This window comes from Homarus americanus, unplaced genomic scaffold, assembly GCF_018991925.1.
Source record: "Homarus americanus isolate GMGI-L3 unplaced genomic scaffold, GMGI_Hamer_2.0 scaffold31037, whole genome shotgun sequence".
Taxonomy (NCBI): domain Eukaryota; kingdom Metazoa; phylum Arthropoda; class Malacostraca; order Decapoda; family Nephropidae; genus Homarus; species Homarus americanus.
This window is the reverse complement of record NW_024722227.1, coordinates 22,819,195-22,838,712: the sequence shown is the minus strand read 5'-3', so window position 1 is coordinate 22,838,712 and position 19,518 is coordinate 22,819,195. Positions and strand designations below refer to the sequence as shown.

The following is a 19,518-nucleotide window of genomic DNA, read 5'->3' as shown; positions in this document are numbered from 1 at the left end:
CCCACACTCAAAGTGTGGAGAGATGTGTGAAAATGGTCACAGAAGCAGCGGGCCATGTTTACAGCCACGAGAGGCGAGAAGGTTACATCAAAGCACAAATAGCAAGCAGACTACTGATGATAAGAAACCAAAGCAAAGAGAGTATGAAGGCATTGGTTACTTTCAAATAGACTACGGATAATAAAATATAATAATTTGAAACTTGAAACAGTAACATGTGTGCAAACGCTGGTTATGTTATAAATCCATTTGATGTAGGTAGGACTTATTATAAAAAAAAATTTATGCCAGAATATTGTTTTGCATGCTTAAAGACTACAATAAATTGCTACCAAATTACTCGATTTCCAATTTAGCCAGTTCACCCCCTAAATTGACACACCCTACTGTGCATGGCAACTCCTGTCGAGAGTTACTACTACTCTTTATCATCCGTGAATCTATCTAGCCTCCTTTTAAAAATTTCCAGCGTTCCACCGATTACTACAAAGTTGCTAAGCTTGCTCCACTCGTCCACCACCCTATTTGTGAACCAGTTCCTTCCTATCTCCCTCCTAAACCTAAACTTATCCGACTTATATCCGTTGCTGCGAGTCCTATCCTGCTCGGATAAAATAAGAACTTTATCTATATCTTCTTTATAGATTCCGTTCACCCACTTAAATACTTCTATCATATCTCCCCGCATTCTTCGTCTTTCTAGGGAATGCAAGTTTAATTTCTTTAACCTATCTTGTCATGGAATGTTTCTAAGTCCCGGAATCATTTACGTCATTCTGCGCTGCATGAACTCCAGTGAATTGATATTCATTCTATAATAAAGGCACCACAACTGAACCGTATAATCGAGGTGCGGCCTGACAAGCGCAAGAAATAGTTGCAATAAGACCCCTGCACTCTTATTACTTACACTTCTAGATATTAAACCTAATACTCTGTTTGCCTTATTTCGAACATTAACGCTCTGTTTTCTAGGCCGTAGGTCCGGGCTTACAAGTACCCCTAGGTCTCTTTCACAAGTCGACTTCTCTTGGATGATGTTGTTAAGGATGTATACATTGACAGTACTTGTTCGTCCAATATTAAGGAGGCTGCACTTGCTGGTGTTGAATTTCATTTGCCATTTTTCTGACCACTCCTGCAGCTTATTTAAGTCCTCCTGTATTGCATTTACATCCTGCTCTGAATTAATCTGCCTCCCTATTTTGGTGTCATCCGCAAACTTGCTTATGTCACTGCTGATCCCAGTATCTAGATCGTTTATGTAGATTATGAACAAGAGTGGGTCCAGTACTGACCCCTGGGGAGCCCCACTGGTTATACAGCCCCACTCAGATTTTACACCATCTACGCTGACCCTCCGTGTTCTAACGGCGAGCCATGATTTTATCCAATTTAAAACTTTCCCCTCAATACCATGAGCTAGTAACACTCACTTGAAGTTTAAGCTTATCTATTATTTTCCTCATCTATTATATAATGCAGATAACATTCATACTGTTCATGTTAAACATTGGCCACAGTGAATGCATTTCTTATTAGACGTATAAACATTCACAAATCTTTACATTTATATATTTCCTTTAATATTTGTTTACTTTGAATCCATAATATGTTTACTACTGTATTTCGAGTTTCCTATAACCAAATACAGCTCTGCCACACTGCACAATTCCTGACGCACCGCTGTAAAGGCACTAGTGAAGGGGACTGTACATGTACCTGAGTGCTTTTTCAATTGATAGGCTAAGATAAAATGAAATGTTATCGAGAAAGCAAGTGAAGAAGCCATTTAAGACGAGGATGGTAAGTTACTTAGGCATAATAAGTCTTACCATACTGATGTTGGGAGGATCAAGTTCAGTTTTTGACTGGATGTAGAGGCATGTAGGTGAGGGCATTTATACCTCCCTCAGGTGATGGCTGACTGCATGACTATCACCTGGCCAGCCAGTCAAGCCGCAGTTATTACTCTAAGAATCACAACCTGTTTCAGTGAAAAGGTAAACAAAACAAACTGTTAATCGTAGCATCCAGCAGATGGCGTCTATCGGAATGAAGTTTAGCATATCCTAGGAAGTCGATGAGAACCTCTAGAAATTTGAACCTGGTGACTCTTGTTCTGTATAGGTTTTATGAGACTAAACTTTGGATAACTTCATCTGAATTCTTGAACAACTAATTATATGCGCCAAAATCTACCTCCATCGAAAGGAAATTATTTTCAACTTACTCACCTGACCTTTGTGGTTAGGAGAATGACAAGACTAATCCCGGGTATTAGGAACCTTGAGTACAGAGACAGGTTAAAGCATCTTAATTTGCACTCTCTCGAGAGATGTAGAGCGAGGGGCGACATGATGGAGGTGTATAAATGGAAGTCAGGGCTAAACAAAGGGGACACTACAAAGGTACTCAAACTATCTAACCAGAAGCGAACTCATAACAATGGTTTTAAATTTGACAAATTTGGATTTAGGTGTGAAATAGGTAAACATTGGTTTGGAAATAGAGTAGTGGATGAGTGGAAAAAGTTACCAAATATCATCATTAACTCGGATACGCTGGATAGCTTCAAACATTGAGTGGATGCCGATATGAGCAATAGGGGTTGGGTGTAAATGGGACTGCCCAGTATGGGCCAATAGGCCCGCTGCAGTTTCCTCCATTCTTATGTTCTTATGTTCTTATGTTCATCAGCATAACAAGGAGAAACATGAACGAAATACCCAGGAAATGCATTCACCTAAATTCTTGACCGGCGAGGAGTTCTACATGTATAATTTAGTGGATAACAAGCACTAATATTATGGTACTAGACTCACCCTAGCTTGACTCTCCTTCAATCAGTGGTTATGATGGTGTTTAATGGTGAGTGAGGGGCATTGTATGTATGTCAGCTAAGTATCATGTTTATATCAGCTAAGTTTCAAGTTTATATAAGCTAAATATTACATTTATATCAGGTAAGTTTCAAGTTTATGTATCAAGTTTATATCAGCTAAGTATCACGTTGATGTAAGCTAAGTATTAAGTTTCTATCAGCTAACTTTAAGATTATGTCAGGTAAGTTTTAAATTTACATCAGCTAAGTATCAAGTTTATATCAGTTAAATATATAGTTTATAACAGCTAAGCATTAAGTTTAAATCGAGTAATTATTCTACACAGTTTTGAATTTGTGGTGTATTTGCGTTACTAGTCTTAAACTCAAGCGTCAGTAAAGTAACAATGTTAGCTTCGTATCTCTGTGTTCCTTAACCCTGAGACTTCTTCCATGGCGAGTACTGGGTGAGTTAAATCTGAAAACAATTCTTAAAGAAGTTGTATTTTGTTGTTGTTAATATTGAGAGTGTCTGTCTGTATTTAAGTGTTCTTATTGGAAGGTGATTTTAATGTGCATATATTATGTAACCTATTGTATGAAAACTGTATCCGTTATATTTCAATCTTATAGTACCCGGTATATCATATATTTTCATTTATTATTTATTTACAATCTGCAATATTCATAAATGTAGAAAATAACATCTAAGTTCAAGGGAAAATTAAGTTAACATTTCTGTTTTCTGTTTATGTTATTTTTATTTTTATCAAAATAAATATTATCTCGTATGGTAACAACCTAACATTACAGCAATATTTATTGATTTATTTATATTATATTCGCCATAAGTTTGTGATTGTTAATGCATTTAGTTTTTATTTACATGATTCTTCCTTCTATACTATAATGTCCGGGTGTTGGATGATTCACAGTTACCTGAGATGTGAAGTGAAGAATGTAAGTTAAAGAAGAGTTAGTGAATCGGCAACACACCTAGAGCATCACTAGTCCAGCACGTTGTGACTCGCTGCGTGATAACCTGCCACTGCTGACATGGATCACTCCAGGTACATAGTAATTATTATCACTCCAGGCACATATTAATTACTATCACTCCTGGTATATAGTAATTATTATCACTCTAGGTATATAGTAATTATTATCACTCCTGGTAAATAATAATTATTATCACTCCAGGTACATAGTAATTATTGTCACTCCTGGTAAATAATAATTATTATCACTCCAGGTTTGTTATGTCTTGTGGGGAGAATATTGATTTTTACTTCCCAAGACATTAAAAAACATTTTTATAAGCAGATAAAAATACAGATACATCTAGTCTCTTATCCTGGATACAATTTGCGAAGTATTATCCCGCTACATTTACTGATACTATTTAAATATTCCACTGATATTCAGAAAACCCTGATCTCATAGTTAGTGGAAGTAATAGCTGTACTGTATTAGCAAGTAAGTTATTGGAATTTCTACATCAAGTTTTACCAAAAGAATAAGTAAGCGTCTTTTAATAATGTATCATTTTAACATTTATTTGAAAAGGGTAAATTGTAAACTGAGTAATTGAAAAAAAATCTTTGTCGGCATCTTTTTATTCATGTAGAGATAAAATGAAGATGTTTATAGTATATCATAAAATAACTTAAGTAGCACATCACAAAAAACTAAACAACTTCATTTCTTTTACACCTAACTGTAGAAATTGTTAATACAGTAGAGCTATGTGTTTATTATTATAATTCACATGTGTACATTACACTTTATTTACTCTTACACCACACTTGGTAAGTGATGTCAGGAGAGCGATCTTGGGGTAAATCAAAGTTATTTTCACAGTCGTTTAAGTTTTATTATTACAACACAAGAATCACAAGACACAAACTGACGAAGAAGAGTTCAGGAAACTTAGTATTGGTGTATCTCATTTCTTTATGTTTACATTTATTTTCCATAACCTCCACTCCCACCGTCATAGCCGCCGCCACTAGAACCGCCATAACCGCCACCGCTGGAGCCGCCATACCACCACCCGCGCTGGAACCGCCACCGCCGCTGGATCCGCCATACCCACCACCACCGCCGCTACACCACCACCGCCAGACCCACCACCACCGCCGCTGGATCCGCCATACCCACCACCGCCGCCGCTGGAGCTGCCATACCCACCACCGCCGCCGCTGGAGCCGCCATACCTACCACCGCCGCTGGAGCCGCCATACCCACCACCGCCGCCGCTGTAGCTGCCATACCCGCCACCGCCGCCGCTGGAGCCGTCATGTCCGCCTCCGCTACCACCTCCATGGCCACCACCACCGCCACCACCATACCCGCCGCCATCACCTTCGCCACCGCCGCCACCACCATGCCCTTCTTGCTTGGCGAGGCAGGTCACAGCCAGGAGCCCCACCACCATGGTCACAAACAACTGCGTCTGAAATTGTCAGAGATAAACTATTTTTATTAAGGTTATTAATATCAGTTAATATAATGGTACTATAAATAAGTTCTTTTACCACAGAGATGTTAGGTCAGTTACTTTCTGTAAATCAACAAGAAAAGGTTTGCTTCACTGAAACTTCACTAACAATGACAGAGAAGAGTATTATTTATTTGAGTGCAAAAAACACGATATGTATAACATTTGTCTGATATAAAGTTTTCTTTTGTACATAATTTACTACAGTGAAGCTGGAAACCATTAGTTCAAAATATAATTTTCAAATCTGTCTTGAACTTGTGCCTATACCTTCACCTATACCAGCAACTCCTTTACTCGTCATGCTGATGAGCTGAACTGTTATTAATAAGATAAGTGAAGAATGCACTTATAGAAGACGATGATAAATTACTTAAGTCATAATAAGTCTTACCATACCGATGTTGGGAGGATCAAGTTCAGTTGTTGACTGTATGAAGAGAAGTCTAGGTGAGCGCTTTTATACCTCCCTCAGGTGATGGCTGACTGCGTGACTGTTTCCTCATTAATGAGTTAGCTCCACTTACCAATTGAGTAACAAACTTCATATTTGAAAAGATTCAATTTTTTAACTTCTGCTATGTAACAGGCGGCGCCTGATGGAGCATTGTCACTTATGAAAATCTTTGAGTGTTGTGAAAAAGCTGCAGAAATTATCCCATTTGTGAGCTTTCATTGCCAGCCCCTTGGAGAATGACCTTCACGTTGTATCTGGGGATCATAAGGGTAGAGCATTTGAAGGTATTATTTACATCCCTTAAATCCATTTTTAGCTTTGAAAATTCCTTAGAAAAATAAAGGTTATCTTATTTGCGTTAAACACACAAACACCACTGCTATTCTGTTCCCCTGACATTATTAATGGAGCGGATAACAGTAATCCTGTAAATCATAAATGATCATACAAGCATGAAATTTCATATAAACATTAAGAATGGGTTACTTATCAAATCTATCCGATTGAACATTAAAAATTCCAAGATGTAGCCATTTTCCAAGATGGCCGCCAAATTTGCCTAACTGAAAACAATTTGTACATATATCGACTTATTATTGGGCAATCTGTGCACATAAGGTGTCTATTCTAATGTTTTAAAGCATGCTGTTACGAACCCCTCCACCCAGCACTACGAACCACGCCATCTATTGTCCTGATCTACCTACCCAGCACCACGAGCAACGCCATCTAGGGACGAGACACGAGTATGACTCGTCTTAGTTACCACTCCGAGGTTTCCCTTCTCCCTATCCTGGTTGTTGCGTCACCTCCTCAAAGTCTTCTTTGTCAGCTCCAATTCGAGGAAAGAGCACTTGGCTCTGGGAAGTGACCACAGGATCATCTATCCTCTAAACCTACGTGCAGTGACTACCTACCGTCTTCTACAATACTCAGCCTTACTCGTCAGCCATCTCAGCTCCTCACTTAAGTACTTGTATTTTGTATTAACTCCCCCACGTCCACTTGCCTCAAGATTGTTTATGTTGTATTAATATGTATATACTGTTAATGTTTAGGTTAAGTTTGGTTAAGGGTAATTTATAAGCTGAATATTTTGTTAAGGGATTTATGGTACTCTATTATATACAACGAAAACTCGCATCCTTTGTCTACCCTTTTATAGTCCGATTGTCTTTGTTTTTTTTTTATTGTTGTTACCTGTTGGGATCTGGGTAGACGTATAACTATATTCTAAATCCCCAACTCGTAACACATGCTGGAACAGATTATGATTGTTTTGGAACGCTCAGATATGTCTTGTATGCATAAAGTTGCGGTTCAACACATATTTTTACCTCTTTTCATAAAAAGTGTAAGCAATTCTTAGTTAAACAATGAGAAACATGTTTATCTTTTGCTCATATCCTTGTGAGATATTGCTATAAGAATTCTTTTATATTTACAGATGCTGGTATGTGCATGCACACACAGCTGTGCAAGTGAGACCAGAGCTGATACATTTACATCGCTATCCACAGTATTTCTTGCAAGAACACTTGGTCAGTTCTTGACAACTCGCTGCCCCAGTTAGGACGACTTGGAATGTCTGATTGTGCTGCAGTTACCTGACCTCCAAATTATTCCACCTTGATAGGCTGCACGCTTTACATGGTGGACTAACCCTGTCTTACATCACCACCACAAACCTTTCTAAGACACGGAGGTCTTCTTCACTAACTGATGTAAGACACTGACTGAGTTTGATGAAGGTACTGGAGAACTCGTTTAACACATTCCATGTTTGCCATGCAGTCTTCTTACCTTTTCCAAGGAAGGCTGACACAACATCACAACCACCGAATGCATGGAAAAATGTGATTCTAGTGGCTTTTTCAGGCTCTATGTCTACAACTAACTCATGAACAGGAATCCATCTTGTATAAGTCCCTAAGCCCCATGACCATAAGAAATCCACATTTCTTCAAGACCTATGATATCTGTGTCATTGGCTTTTATGAGGACTCTTTTACTGCCTTCCATTACAGCTTGTCTTGCTTATACAAAGAGGCGGGTATCTGCCTCTTCATGGGAGCATGGCATCAAATCTTCTAGAGGCGTATTATGGTTGCTAATGACATAGCAACAACTGACTTGGATGCTCCATGCTGAATTTGTGATTTATTATCTGTGCCATGTTCACTCATAACTGATGAAGGAGCTGCATATTCGATACTTCTATCATCAAGTATGGTTAGGAATTTTGACTTGTGTTTGAGCATATTCTGCCTTATTATTTTCTCAGCCTTGGCCAAATGAACATCTTCACTGTATTTGCCAACCTCAGCCAGGATGGAGCCTACATCCTCTTGGAATGCTAGCAAAACATCTTTTCCTTGACTGTGAGCTCCCAGTTGAGGAATATGTGAAACTAATTGGTTCTTAAGCCTAGTAGAATAAATTTCAGGCGATTCGACACCAAGTTAGTCTGCTAGTCTAAAAATTGTTCCATGAGAACCTTCACATGCAGTTTTTGTCTCATTGATGTGTCGCCAATTCAGAGAAAGCCAGTGAATATTCATCTTTTTGTCATGGTTCTTTGTGTTTTTTTCGTATCCTTTGCACTAAGATAAGCTCTTTCTCTATTGTACAGTGCAGCTCAGCAAGCAGGTTAAAATTTCACCCCTTGTGCCACTACATCTCTTGCACTAAGTTAGCAAGGGATCTTTTGTCACTGAGTCTTTTTGCACATTCATTGACTCTGTCACTGAGTTTCATTGTCATTGTTTGACGGAGAGCACTCTCTGGTGCTGGGTTGTCACACAAAAAGCATTCTGTTGTGTTTTTTTGTGTCTCTTGGCTTTCATAGCACCTTACTTCGGCAACCTTCATCACTGTCAACTACAGAGGTGGTTGCTCTTTTTGGGGCTCTTTGCAACATTATGTTGCTCACCTAAATCTACAGCTCTCATGATATTTGGCAGTATTTTTCCTCATTGTCTCTGCAATACCATCTCCATCATGTAGTGTTTCCATATCAAGCCTTATTGGAAGGGCATTGATTGAGTTAAAAAGAGGAATATTCTTGGCTAATTTGCTGTAGCCATCTTTCTCTCTTCTAGTTGCGTTAGTCCTTGGAGATTTAAGTTCTTCCTTTTTATATCATGACACAGACAGCACATGGCCCAGGATTACTTTTAGGACCAATATTCATCGCCATTGTGGTACAGAGTCGAAGGTTTTTCCTTTTACCACTCTGTATCATGCGTACTTTCCTTCTATGAGATACAACTAGGTTTAATCAATTGATTGCCCTAACTTTAACCCCATTACCCTTGGCTCGGCTCTCCCACGCTGGTACATCCTGTCAATTCGGGTGAGGCTACCTAACCTTATTTGATGCTAATTAGGTAACACACGCACACACACACACACATATATATATATATATATATATATATATATATATATATATATATATATATATATATATATATATATATATATATATATATATATATATATATATATATATATATAAATTAATCTTTAATATAAGTTTCGTACTTAGTTGACACTGAGCCCCATTTTGAGTTTCACAGCAGTGTTGTCACCAGTGTGCCCTGGTGGTACATTGACATTTACTCTTCATAAGCATGTTTCATTTGAATGCTCTCCATTTCAGAGTTTTCAACACAAAATTCAGGTTCTACGTACTCAAAAACACGGAAATCAACACTAAAATCACCTGAATTGAGGAACACAATAAACTTTAAGTCCAAAAGGAAAATCTGACATCCACTTTTGGTGGCCATCTTGGAATTTTCATTGTCGAATCAGGGAGATTTGATAATTAACCCATGTTGAATCCTCATGCCAATTTTCAACAATTTGCCGCTCCTCTACCAGGTATCGTTGCCTCTGATGTAACTACTACTCGTATTACCTTTCACTCATTTATTATAATGAACTGTGAGTAACTAACAACTATTAAAAACTTGAAAATTGCGCCCTCGACTACTAACTGCAGTAACAAAGGACATAGAGATGAATTTTTTATCATTACTACATTGATATTAGGTTTTGAGGTAATTAATATAAGTATAATCCTAGTTTAACGATAGGAGCTATTTAATCCTCACTTACATAGGATGTACTGTACAGTAAATGAAAGAAAACGTTTATCATAGTTATCCACATATCCATTATCATGAGTGAGATCTGATTAAGGAAAGGAACTTAACCTTAAATATTGTACACACCAATCAATAATTCAGGGATGAAGAAATGGTTCAGGGTGGGTGAATTATATCTTGAGTTCACTGCGACTCTCCAGGTTACAGGATTTATATCAATATTAAGCAGGTCCCACCTTCAGGAAGTTCTGGGTTGAGGCAGATAAATAACATCAGTATTGTCCTTTTTTTCGGGGGTTAGAATGGAGACTTAACTCATACATATCTATCATATTTAATTTCAGAAATGTAAATGGTGCCACCATATAAAATATATCATTGGACACTGAGGATGGAGTTTTCATTATTATTTGTCAGGAAAGGGGGAGTGTAAGAACTATTGTGTATTTTATAGATGGAAAATATAGCAAGATATAATTAATACGGAGTAATATACAGTATAAGTAATAGAAACAGACCTGTTATTGAACTAAATTTTAGAAATTTATTGGAAAGAATATATATATATATATATATATATATATATATATATATATATATATATATATATATATATATATATATATATATATATATATATATATATATACCACAAGGAAAGAAGAAAACACGAAGTTCCCAAGCGCTTTCGTGTAATTCACATCTTCAGGGGTGAGTACAGACTAGAGAGAGTAATACAAATCAAGGTGTATATATACAGAGGAGGGTGAGACCAGGTCCACAATGGTCAGGTATTAGGTAATGACCCTACTAATCTTTAAATAGCACACAACGGTTGGTGGTCAGGTCAGATGGTCAAGTGACCCGGCCTTCTCACCTGATCACAAATCTTCTTAATTACAAAATTGTCCAGCTTGTACATGCCGTTACTCAAATTCATGTTGAATGCTTCGGTATGTTTAATAAGACTAGATTCTATGATGTTCCTACTATCAATTGAATTACATGGAAATATTGAGGAGGCATTATCCCAGTCAATGCAATGCTTGTTATCCCTCAAATGAACAAACAGAGCATTGGATTCCTGGCATGTCCTAACACTGTATTTGTGTTGTTTAATTCTAGTTGCAAGATCTTTACCTGTCTGGCCTAAGTAAAACATATTACATTCCTTGCAAGGAACTTTATAAATGCAACCAATTGTGTTGTTGGGGGAGTTCTTGATTAACATTTGTTTAACAGTGCATGAGTTTTTAAATGCCACATTGACGTTCCAGGTTTTTAGCTGTGCAGGAATGTGTGAGAAATTTTTGTGAAATGGTAATATTAAGATATTCTTATGGTCATGGGTGGGCTTGGGGTCAGTTCTATAAAAAGTTTTCTTAGTAATGTTTAAGCATTTGTCTATGAAAGATCTAGGGTATTTAAGGTTTGAGCCAATATTATATATATATATTTGTATTCCTCATCGATGAATTCCGGACTGCAAATTCTCAAGGCGCGTAAAAACATTGTTGAGAATACTGACTGTTTGACTTTATTATGGTGAGCAGAATAATAATGAATGTATGAACACACATTAGTTGGTTTTCTATAAATACTGAACTTAAAAGTGTTACCTATTCTGTGTATCAGACAGTCTAGGAATGGCAATTTACAGTCTTGCTCTAATTCCACAGTGAATTTGATCGAGGGGGCTAAGTTGTTAAGTTGTGGCAGGAAAGCTTTTAGGTCCTCATTACATGGCCAGAGACATAATACATCAACATATCTAAACCAGACTGCTGAGGGTGGTAAAATATTATTTAATAGTTTCTTTTCAAAGAATTCCATATGTAGGTTGCTTAATACAGGTGAGAGTGGATTACCCATTGCCATACCAAATTTTTTAGCATAATATTCCCCATTGAATTCGAATTTACATGCCAGTAAAATTAACCATCAAATTCTACAGTTTATTTGTTTTTGCATTACTCTTGGTAAACGATGTCAGGAGAGTGAAGTTCGTGTCAATCAAAGTTATTTTCACAGTCGTTTAAGTTTTATTATTACTACACAAGAATCACGAGAGACAAACTGACGAAGAAGAATTCAGGAAACTTAGTACTGGTGTGTCTCATTTCTTTATGTTTACATTTATTTTCCATAACCTCCACCGCCACCATTATAACCGCCACCTCCGGAACCGCCACTGCCGTAGCCACCGCCGCTACTTGAACCCCCATAACCACCGCTACCGCCGCCGCTTGAGCCACCATACCCACCACCACCGCCGCTGGAGCCGCCATACCCACCACCGCTACTGCTGGAACCACCATACCCTCCGCCACCACCGCTGGAGCTACCATTCCCACCGCTGCCACTTTTGGAGCCACCATAACCGCCACCACCGCCGACTGAGCCATGATAACTGCCACCGCCATTACTATAACCTCTTCCACCACCACTATATCCGCCTCCACCACCACTATAACCGCTTCCACCACCACCTCCATGGCCACCACCACCACCACTAAACCCTCCTCCGCTACCGCCGCCACTTCCATGCCCATCTGGCTTGGCGAGACTGGTCACAGCCAGGATCCCCACCACCAAGGTCACTAGCAACAGGTTCTGAAATTGTCAGAGATAAAATAATATTAGTAAGTTATTCTCACGAATTAAATAGTATTACAAATAAGTTCTTTTACCAAACGAAGAAGGGTATTGTTTATTTATGTGCATAAAACATGATATTTGTTTACAATCTTTGATATACAGTTTTCTTTAGTACAGACTTTACTATAATGAACCTGTACACCATTTGCTCATAATATAATTATTAAATCTGTCCTGAACTATACATTCACCTGTACCAGCAACTGCTGTAAATTACTTAATAAATTATGTCTTACCATACTGATGTTGGGAGGATCAAGTTCAGTTGTTGACTGGATGAAGAGGTGTATGGCTGAGAGCTTTTATACCTCCCTCAGGTGATAGCTGACTGCATGACTGTTTCCTCATCACTCAGTTAAGCTCCAATTATTATGTTCGTTAGATAAACAATACGTTATTTGATGTACCTACCTACTGCATATGTTTTGGACTTTCAACTTAAATGAAATACTGTGTGGGATTAAATTTTATGGTGTTCTGCTCTTTGACGGTATGGATTCCTGTCGTGTAATATCAAATCCTTACAATATTTTTTAAATGCATTTTTTTTAAATATCGTTATGTTCATTTGATTCAACCAATTGTGCTGCCTGAAAGATTGAAAATGACCACCCCTAGTCTCCATTATTACGCTCCTTTCGCATACTTGCTTTATATAGTTTCCCTTGAATGAAATGAAATGCGTTAATTATGCAATTAAACCTTAAAGGTGGTATGCCTATATTGACACCAGGATTTAGTAATGGTCACGGGTCATGTTTTATTCATTTACTACATATTGTTGATATGATATTACTCTCATAACTTGAGCCTTGGGGTTTGTTTACATGGCGTATACCAAATGTTTGCGCAAATGATACCATCAATGTTAGTGTTAATGTTTTCGTTAATGTAAACTTCAATGTAAGCTAATATTGTTGTTAATGTTAGCATAAGAATTAGCATCAATGTTAACATCATTATTAGCGTATTGGTAATCAGTATTAGCGTCAAAGTTTGCATCAATGAATAAGAGTATCAATATCACCTCCTTTGGTCCCTTTCTATTGAGGCGTGCGGTCATCCGGACACCAGAGGAGTGTCTTAATCAAACTCAAAAAACATGATAATGTGACAAAATATTGACCATAGTTGCGTGAGTGTAGGTCTGGTCGTTAACCTTCTAGTAACGTAAGGGGATAATTTCTGTGAATTATTCACTGATCCTTTCAGGAAAGACCTTCATTCGGATCTGTCGCAACCGAGAATGAAGGTTATACAGTACGTCATAGTTTGTAAAGATGGTAAGATGATGAACAATTTTGTATAAAAAGCCTATTTTATATTTATTAAAAGCTTCTATTACTACTACTACTACCACTTTTATTTTTAAAACGTGGCCTCCAGCCTCCCCCAATAGCCACACCTTCGCCGCCATTTTATTACCTTAAAAATAAAATATCCTAATACATAAGTAACTATTCTAGCTGTGTTGAGTTAGTTGAGCCACAAATCTATGCGGCATTCAGTGACTGTTGCATCATAGTCAATATCTGCAACTGTTGTCGGCTTTAGGGCCGATGCCCTCGTTCCCCCGAGGCAGAGAAAAGCCGACTTAAGGAGAGAGAAGGACAGTCGACATCTCATCCAGGCTGTAACACTAATTCTGGGCTGCTGCTTCTGTTCGGATAGCACCTCCGCGAGTCTGGCGTAGAAACATCTTGCACTTGGTCCCATCCCACCAGAAGTTGCGAACACCAGAGAGTGAAGCTGTCTTGATCAACTTTCTGAATTATCTCCCCGTATGCCCTTAACTTGTCGTTCTCGTTCCTCCTGTGTCCATCATCGAGAGCTAAGTTACGGTGACATGCGGCCATGGGATAAAAAATCCTGATGACGAAGAAGGCTCGCTGTCCCAACGTCCAGAATCCTCGAGCGCTGACGTCAACACGGGCTTCGTTGCATGTGTTTGAAGTCTTACGTTGGAAATTCTCACAGTCCAATGGAAGGAGGGTCGGTTCTACCCCGACATCACGGCAGATTTCCTTCAATATATTTGCTGTGAGATCCCTTACTTCGTCATGCCTCATGCATAAGAAGTCCCTCCCCACTAAAACTAATACTACTACTTTTTTTTCCAGCCTTCCCCAATAGCCACACCTTCGCCACGATTTTATTACCTTAATATTAAATATCCTAATATATAAGTAGCTATCCTATCTGTGTTGAATTAGTTGAGCCGCAGATCTATGCGGCATTCAGTGACTGTAGCCTCATAGTCAATATCTGCAGCAGTTGTCGGAATTGGGGCATAAACTTTCGTTCCCCTGAGGCAGAGCAAAGCCGACCGAAGGAGAGAGAAAGACAGTCGACATCTCATCCAGGCTGTAACATAACTTCTAGGCTGTTGCTTCTGTTCGGAGATCACCTCCGCGAGTCTGGCGTAGAAACATCTTGCACTTGGTCCCATCCCACCACAGGTTGTGAACACTAGAGGAGTGAAGCTGCATTGATCAACGTTTTAAATTCTCTCCCCATATGCCCTTCTCTTTTTATTCTCGTTCCTCCTATGTGCAGCATCGAGAGCTAGGTTACGGTGACATGCGGCCATGGGATCAGAAATCCTAATGTCGAAGAAAGCTCGCTGTCCCCGCGTCCAGAATCCTCGAGCACTGACGTCAACACGGGCTTCGTTAAATGTGTTTGAAGTCCTATGTTGAAAGATCTCACCATCCAATGGAAGGAGGGTCGGTTCTACCATGACATCCCGGCAGATTTCCTTCAACATATTTGCTGTGAGGTCCCTTACTTCGTCATTCCTCATGCAAATGAAGCCCCCTTTCTTGCACACCATGGCGTGATCGCCGTCATAGGAAAAGCAACACACGCATTGGGAGGGCAAACCTTCTACTGGCCGACCGTACCTTAGAGCAATGGCATCTGTAAATTCTTGTTTATTAAGACTACTACTACTACTACTACGAACAATAATAATAATAATAATAATAAAAATAATACAAATAATAATAATAATAATAATAATCATAATCATAATCATAATCATAATCATAATAATAATAATAATAATAAAAATAATAATAATGTCAATAATAATAATAATAATAATAATAATAATAATCCAAGATTTTTCCAAATAGAATCAGCAACAGCTAAATAGAAGAAAGTCTTAAAAATATATTTAAATGCTTTATTAAGATTTAAGTATACACTCAATACTTAGTTTCAGCTTTATTTTAGGCAATACATTTGTCGGTAAGCAGGATTAACGTCGGCTTTTCATGGAGTTTTATTTAATTTTTCTTTTCTTAAGAAAATGTCTAGTATGATAGAAGATTCACAAGTAATAAACTCAGTGATACATATGTTGGTATTACGTAGGTAGTGCCCCTACTAGCCGGACACAGCAGTCAAGTCTGTCACCTCTCCGCCCTTCCATCATAAGAACTAGTTTATTCTTCTCTATGGGACCAAAGCAGATGTCGGAGGCGGACGTAACTGTCGCCCAGGGTGCGGAACACTATGCCGGGTAACATTCATTGTTGCGTTTGTGCTAGCCAGAACCAAAATTGCACTAGCTGTGATTGTGCGAGAAACAACCGACCATGTGTGGTTTGCAGAAAGGGAAACAATTGTAGGAACCCACATGGCAGGGATCCGACACAGGAGGCCACGGTGGATATCACCGGGACCCAATCGCCCTATGATATCCTAAATGATAGCAGTGAGACTACTCAACCTGAAAATGTCGTACTAATAAACGCTGCTCCAATAGTAGCAGATGTCTACGAGGTGAATGAGAGACAGCCACCACAGTGAAATGGCATGTCGAGGGAAAATGCGGACATATGGGTTAAAGTAACTTGCTCAGAAATTGCTAGGTGGTCGCCAGCTAACCTGTTTGAACCACCCAAGTGTGCGGCCACCAAAGAAATGATTCGGGAGATGATTCGCCTCATAACTGAGTACACTCAGGACTTCTTCCTTGCCCCTTTAGCTCTTCACATACTGACAATAATACTATATCTATTCTGTCAGAGGACACACACAAAGACTAAGCACAAAGAAAATGCGGCAACAATAAAGAGAAGATTGACAATGTGGCAGAATGAGGCCCATGATGATCTCCTATGTGAAGCAAGAACACTGCAGGAGAGACTAAAATTTACAGGAGACGGAAAGCAAACACCGATGATGTTGCAAGAATGTTTGGAAACAAAATGCGTGTGGAAAAAGTGTCTTTGGTGGTAAGATCTCTCACAGAGGAATCCTTCGGCGGGGTTCTGCCAATAAACAGAGAGACATTAAAGCAACTGAAAGAAAAACATCCCCCTGTAAGTGAAGACTAAGTCATCAGGTTCAAGGGTGACTATATCCCACCTAATGCTGACCTGTTCGAGAAAATAACAGGAGGAATGGTGTGGAAAAAGGCACTGAAGACTCGAGAAGATACCGGCCTTTCAGGTCTGGATGCAAACGGTTGGAGAGTCATCCACAGCACTAACAAGTTTGGCCCCGTAGCAAGTGATCTATGCACTGCCATTGCCGTCCTTGCAAGAAAGCTGGCATCCTCGTGCTGCCAACACCTCCATGTTCTGACGGCCTGCCGCTTCATTCCCCTGGTTAAGAATCCAGGATGTAGGCCTATCGGGGAGGGGAAAGTACTGAGGCGGATCATCGGAAAATGCATAATGGAGGTGGTAAAGGATGATGTCAGGGTAGCAGCAGGGAACCTGCAAGTTTGTGCTGGCAACCAGGCTGGAGGGGACGCTGCCATTCACGCCATGAAAACGATATTTGAGCAGCGTGATTGTGAGGCCGTTCTCCTGGTTGACGCTTCAAACGCATTCAACATACTTAACCGCAGGGCCGCACTGCACAACATCAAGATCAAGTGTCCAATGGAGGAAACTGCAGCAGGCCTATTTCCCTAAACTAGACAATCCCTTTTATAACCAACCAGAATCGCTCATAAATCCGTCCTACCGATATATGAAGCTATCCAGCGTGTTCATGATGATGTTTGGTAGGAAACTTGTTCCAATCATCCACTACTTTAATTCCAAACCATTGTTTACCTATCTCGCGCCTAAATCTAAATTTATCTAATTTAAAACCATTGCTTCGAGTTCGTTCCTGGTTGGAAAGTTTAAGTACCTTTATTATATCGCCTTTCTTTAACCCTGATTTTCATTTATACTCTACGTCTCTCGGGGGAGTACAAATTCAGATGATTTGATCTGTCTGTATGCTTTCTAAGGATTCGATATCATTCTGTAGCACAGTAACCTAAACTAACCTGCATAATCCAAGTGAGGTCTCATAAGCTCAAGATATACTTTTAAGATAACCTCGATAGTTTTGTAACTAACACTCCTTTGTATAAACCTAAGTACTTTGTTAGCCTTGATCTAAGCAAATACGCATTGTCGCCTTGCTCATTGCTTATCTGATATCTGGTTTCTCTGTTCACATATCATAGAGTAAGAAGTTCACAATTGTCCACGCCAAATTTCATCTGCCATTTTTCAATCCATGCGATACATCATGGACAAAAACATTTGAGATAAGCACAATTAAATTATGTCTACGTTTATATTATCAGTTAGTGAGCACGTTACCCCCCACTATTATAATTTTCATAGATCTTCCTTTTTCACACCTCAGTGACCCTGAGTTCCTTAATCAGTATCAATGTTCCCACAATGATGATGCTAGTGTCATTCCCTTAGATGTGCTAGATCGTATGTGTTACACCCCCTTTACCCATGGTGTCGACACAATACTCCCTCATATCGATCTTGATGCCTTTCTACAAAGCTCACTAGGTTACACCAACCCAAACTGTAACTATTACTTTCCTGACTCTCCCGAGTTTAGTTCTAGTCTACTACTACCTCATACCTTCTCTTTGATGAGCCATAACATCAGCAGTATTCCCCTTCATCGAGATACCTTTTTTGATCAGTGTTTATCTTCTATTGCCCACAAATTTGATGTACTTGGGTTCTGTGAGACCAAACTCACTAACGATATTGACCATTTGTATAACATTCTTAATTAAAGTAGGCACTGTATCAACACGTCACGACACAGTGGTGATGTCGCCCTATGTGTTCATATCAAGTATAACACTTCTGTAAGAGATGATTTACAGGTTCAGGAGGAGTACATGGGGAGTGTTTTCATTGAATTACGTAACGACACACGAAATATCCTAGTAGGAGTAATCTACAAAAGATCCCACACAAATGTAAGGAATTTTCTTGATAAATTTTAGGAGCTTATCACTATCATAAGTTCAGAGATGAAACATTGCTACATTACAGGAGATTTCAACCTTGATCTATTAAAATCAGAAGCCTACACCTCAGGCGACAGTAAGAAAACCTGGAATGTCATAAATTCTATTCAGAACAGGAACACTCAGCCTTCGGCCCCCAATCAGCTTTTTTGATAAATGATTCAATTGTAACGGAACCCTCCCCCAATGCCAACCACTTCAATTAATATTTTATTAATGTTGGCAAAAATCTTGCAGAGAGCATCCCTAATCACCATGAGGAATTTAGAGCCTACCTGCAAAACAGACAGCAAAATGAGCTGTTCTTATCCCGTCACAGCAGATGAATTACTGGCCATCATAAAAATGTCCAAAGATGCAGCAGCAGGCGAAGACAATATACTAATGAGCATCATTAAAAAGTAGCCTACCTATTACTACCTGTTCTCCTACACGTTTGTAACTCCTCCTTCAATAGTGGTGTCTTTCCGGATAAACTGAAAATTGCTAAAGTACACCCTGCATATAAAAAATCTGGGGACAAGGGTCTCTTCAAGAATTACCGCCCAATATCAGTCCTCCCAGCCTTGAGTAAGATACTGGAAAGGCTAGCATGTAATAGACTAAATTCCTTCTGCAATGCCAATAACATCTTTACAGACTCCCAGTTTGGATTTAGAGCTA

The 19,518-nt window shown here is 39.0% G+C and overlaps 2 protein-coding genes across 2 annotated transcripts; both read right to left on the bottom strand.

The window, feature by feature from the left end:
* Positions 1-4,608: 4,608 nt before the first annotated feature.
* On the bottom strand, positions 4,609-5,872 carry LOC121862642 (glycine-rich RNA-binding protein 3, mitochondrial-like). Its single transcript, XM_042360961.1, has 4 exons — positions 5,852-5,872; positions 5,719-5,754; positions 5,045-5,279; positions 4,609-4,655 (listed from the first exon to the last, which is right to left on the bottom strand). Exons 1-4 carry the CDS (start codon positions 5,870-5,872, stop codon positions 4,609-4,611), a joined length of 339 nt encoding a protein of 112 aa, XP_042216895.1.
* Positions 5,873-11,837: 5,965 nt separating this feature from the next.
* On the bottom strand, positions 11,838-12,819 carry LOC121862560 (glycine-rich cell wall structural protein 1.0-like). The gene is made up of 2 exons (XM_042360866.1): positions 12,791-12,819; positions 11,838-12,509 (listed from the first exon to the last, which is right to left on the bottom strand). The coding sequence occupies exons 1-2, from the start codon at positions 12,791-12,793 to the stop codon at positions 12,033-12,035; spliced, it is 480 nt and encodes a 159-aa protein (XP_042216800.1). The 5' UTR covers positions 12,794-12,819; the 3' UTR covers positions 11,838-12,032.
* Between the last annotated feature and the right edge of the window lie 6,699 nt (positions 12,820-19,518).

Excerpts from the sequence above, each read along its gene's own strand:
- LOC121862642 (XM_042360961.1), bottom strand. The coding sequence starts at position 5,872 with ATGAAGTTTGTTACTCAATTG. Across the intron at positions 5,755-5,851 it reads TGAAGTTTGTTACTCAATTG|TCAACAACTGAACTTGATCC; the intron begins GTAAGTGGAGCT and ends CTCTTCATACAG. Across the intron at positions 4,656-5,044 it reads TGGCGGCTCCAGCGGCGGTG|ATCGCTCTCCTGACATCACT; the intron begins GTAGGTATGGCG and ends ATTTACCCCAAG.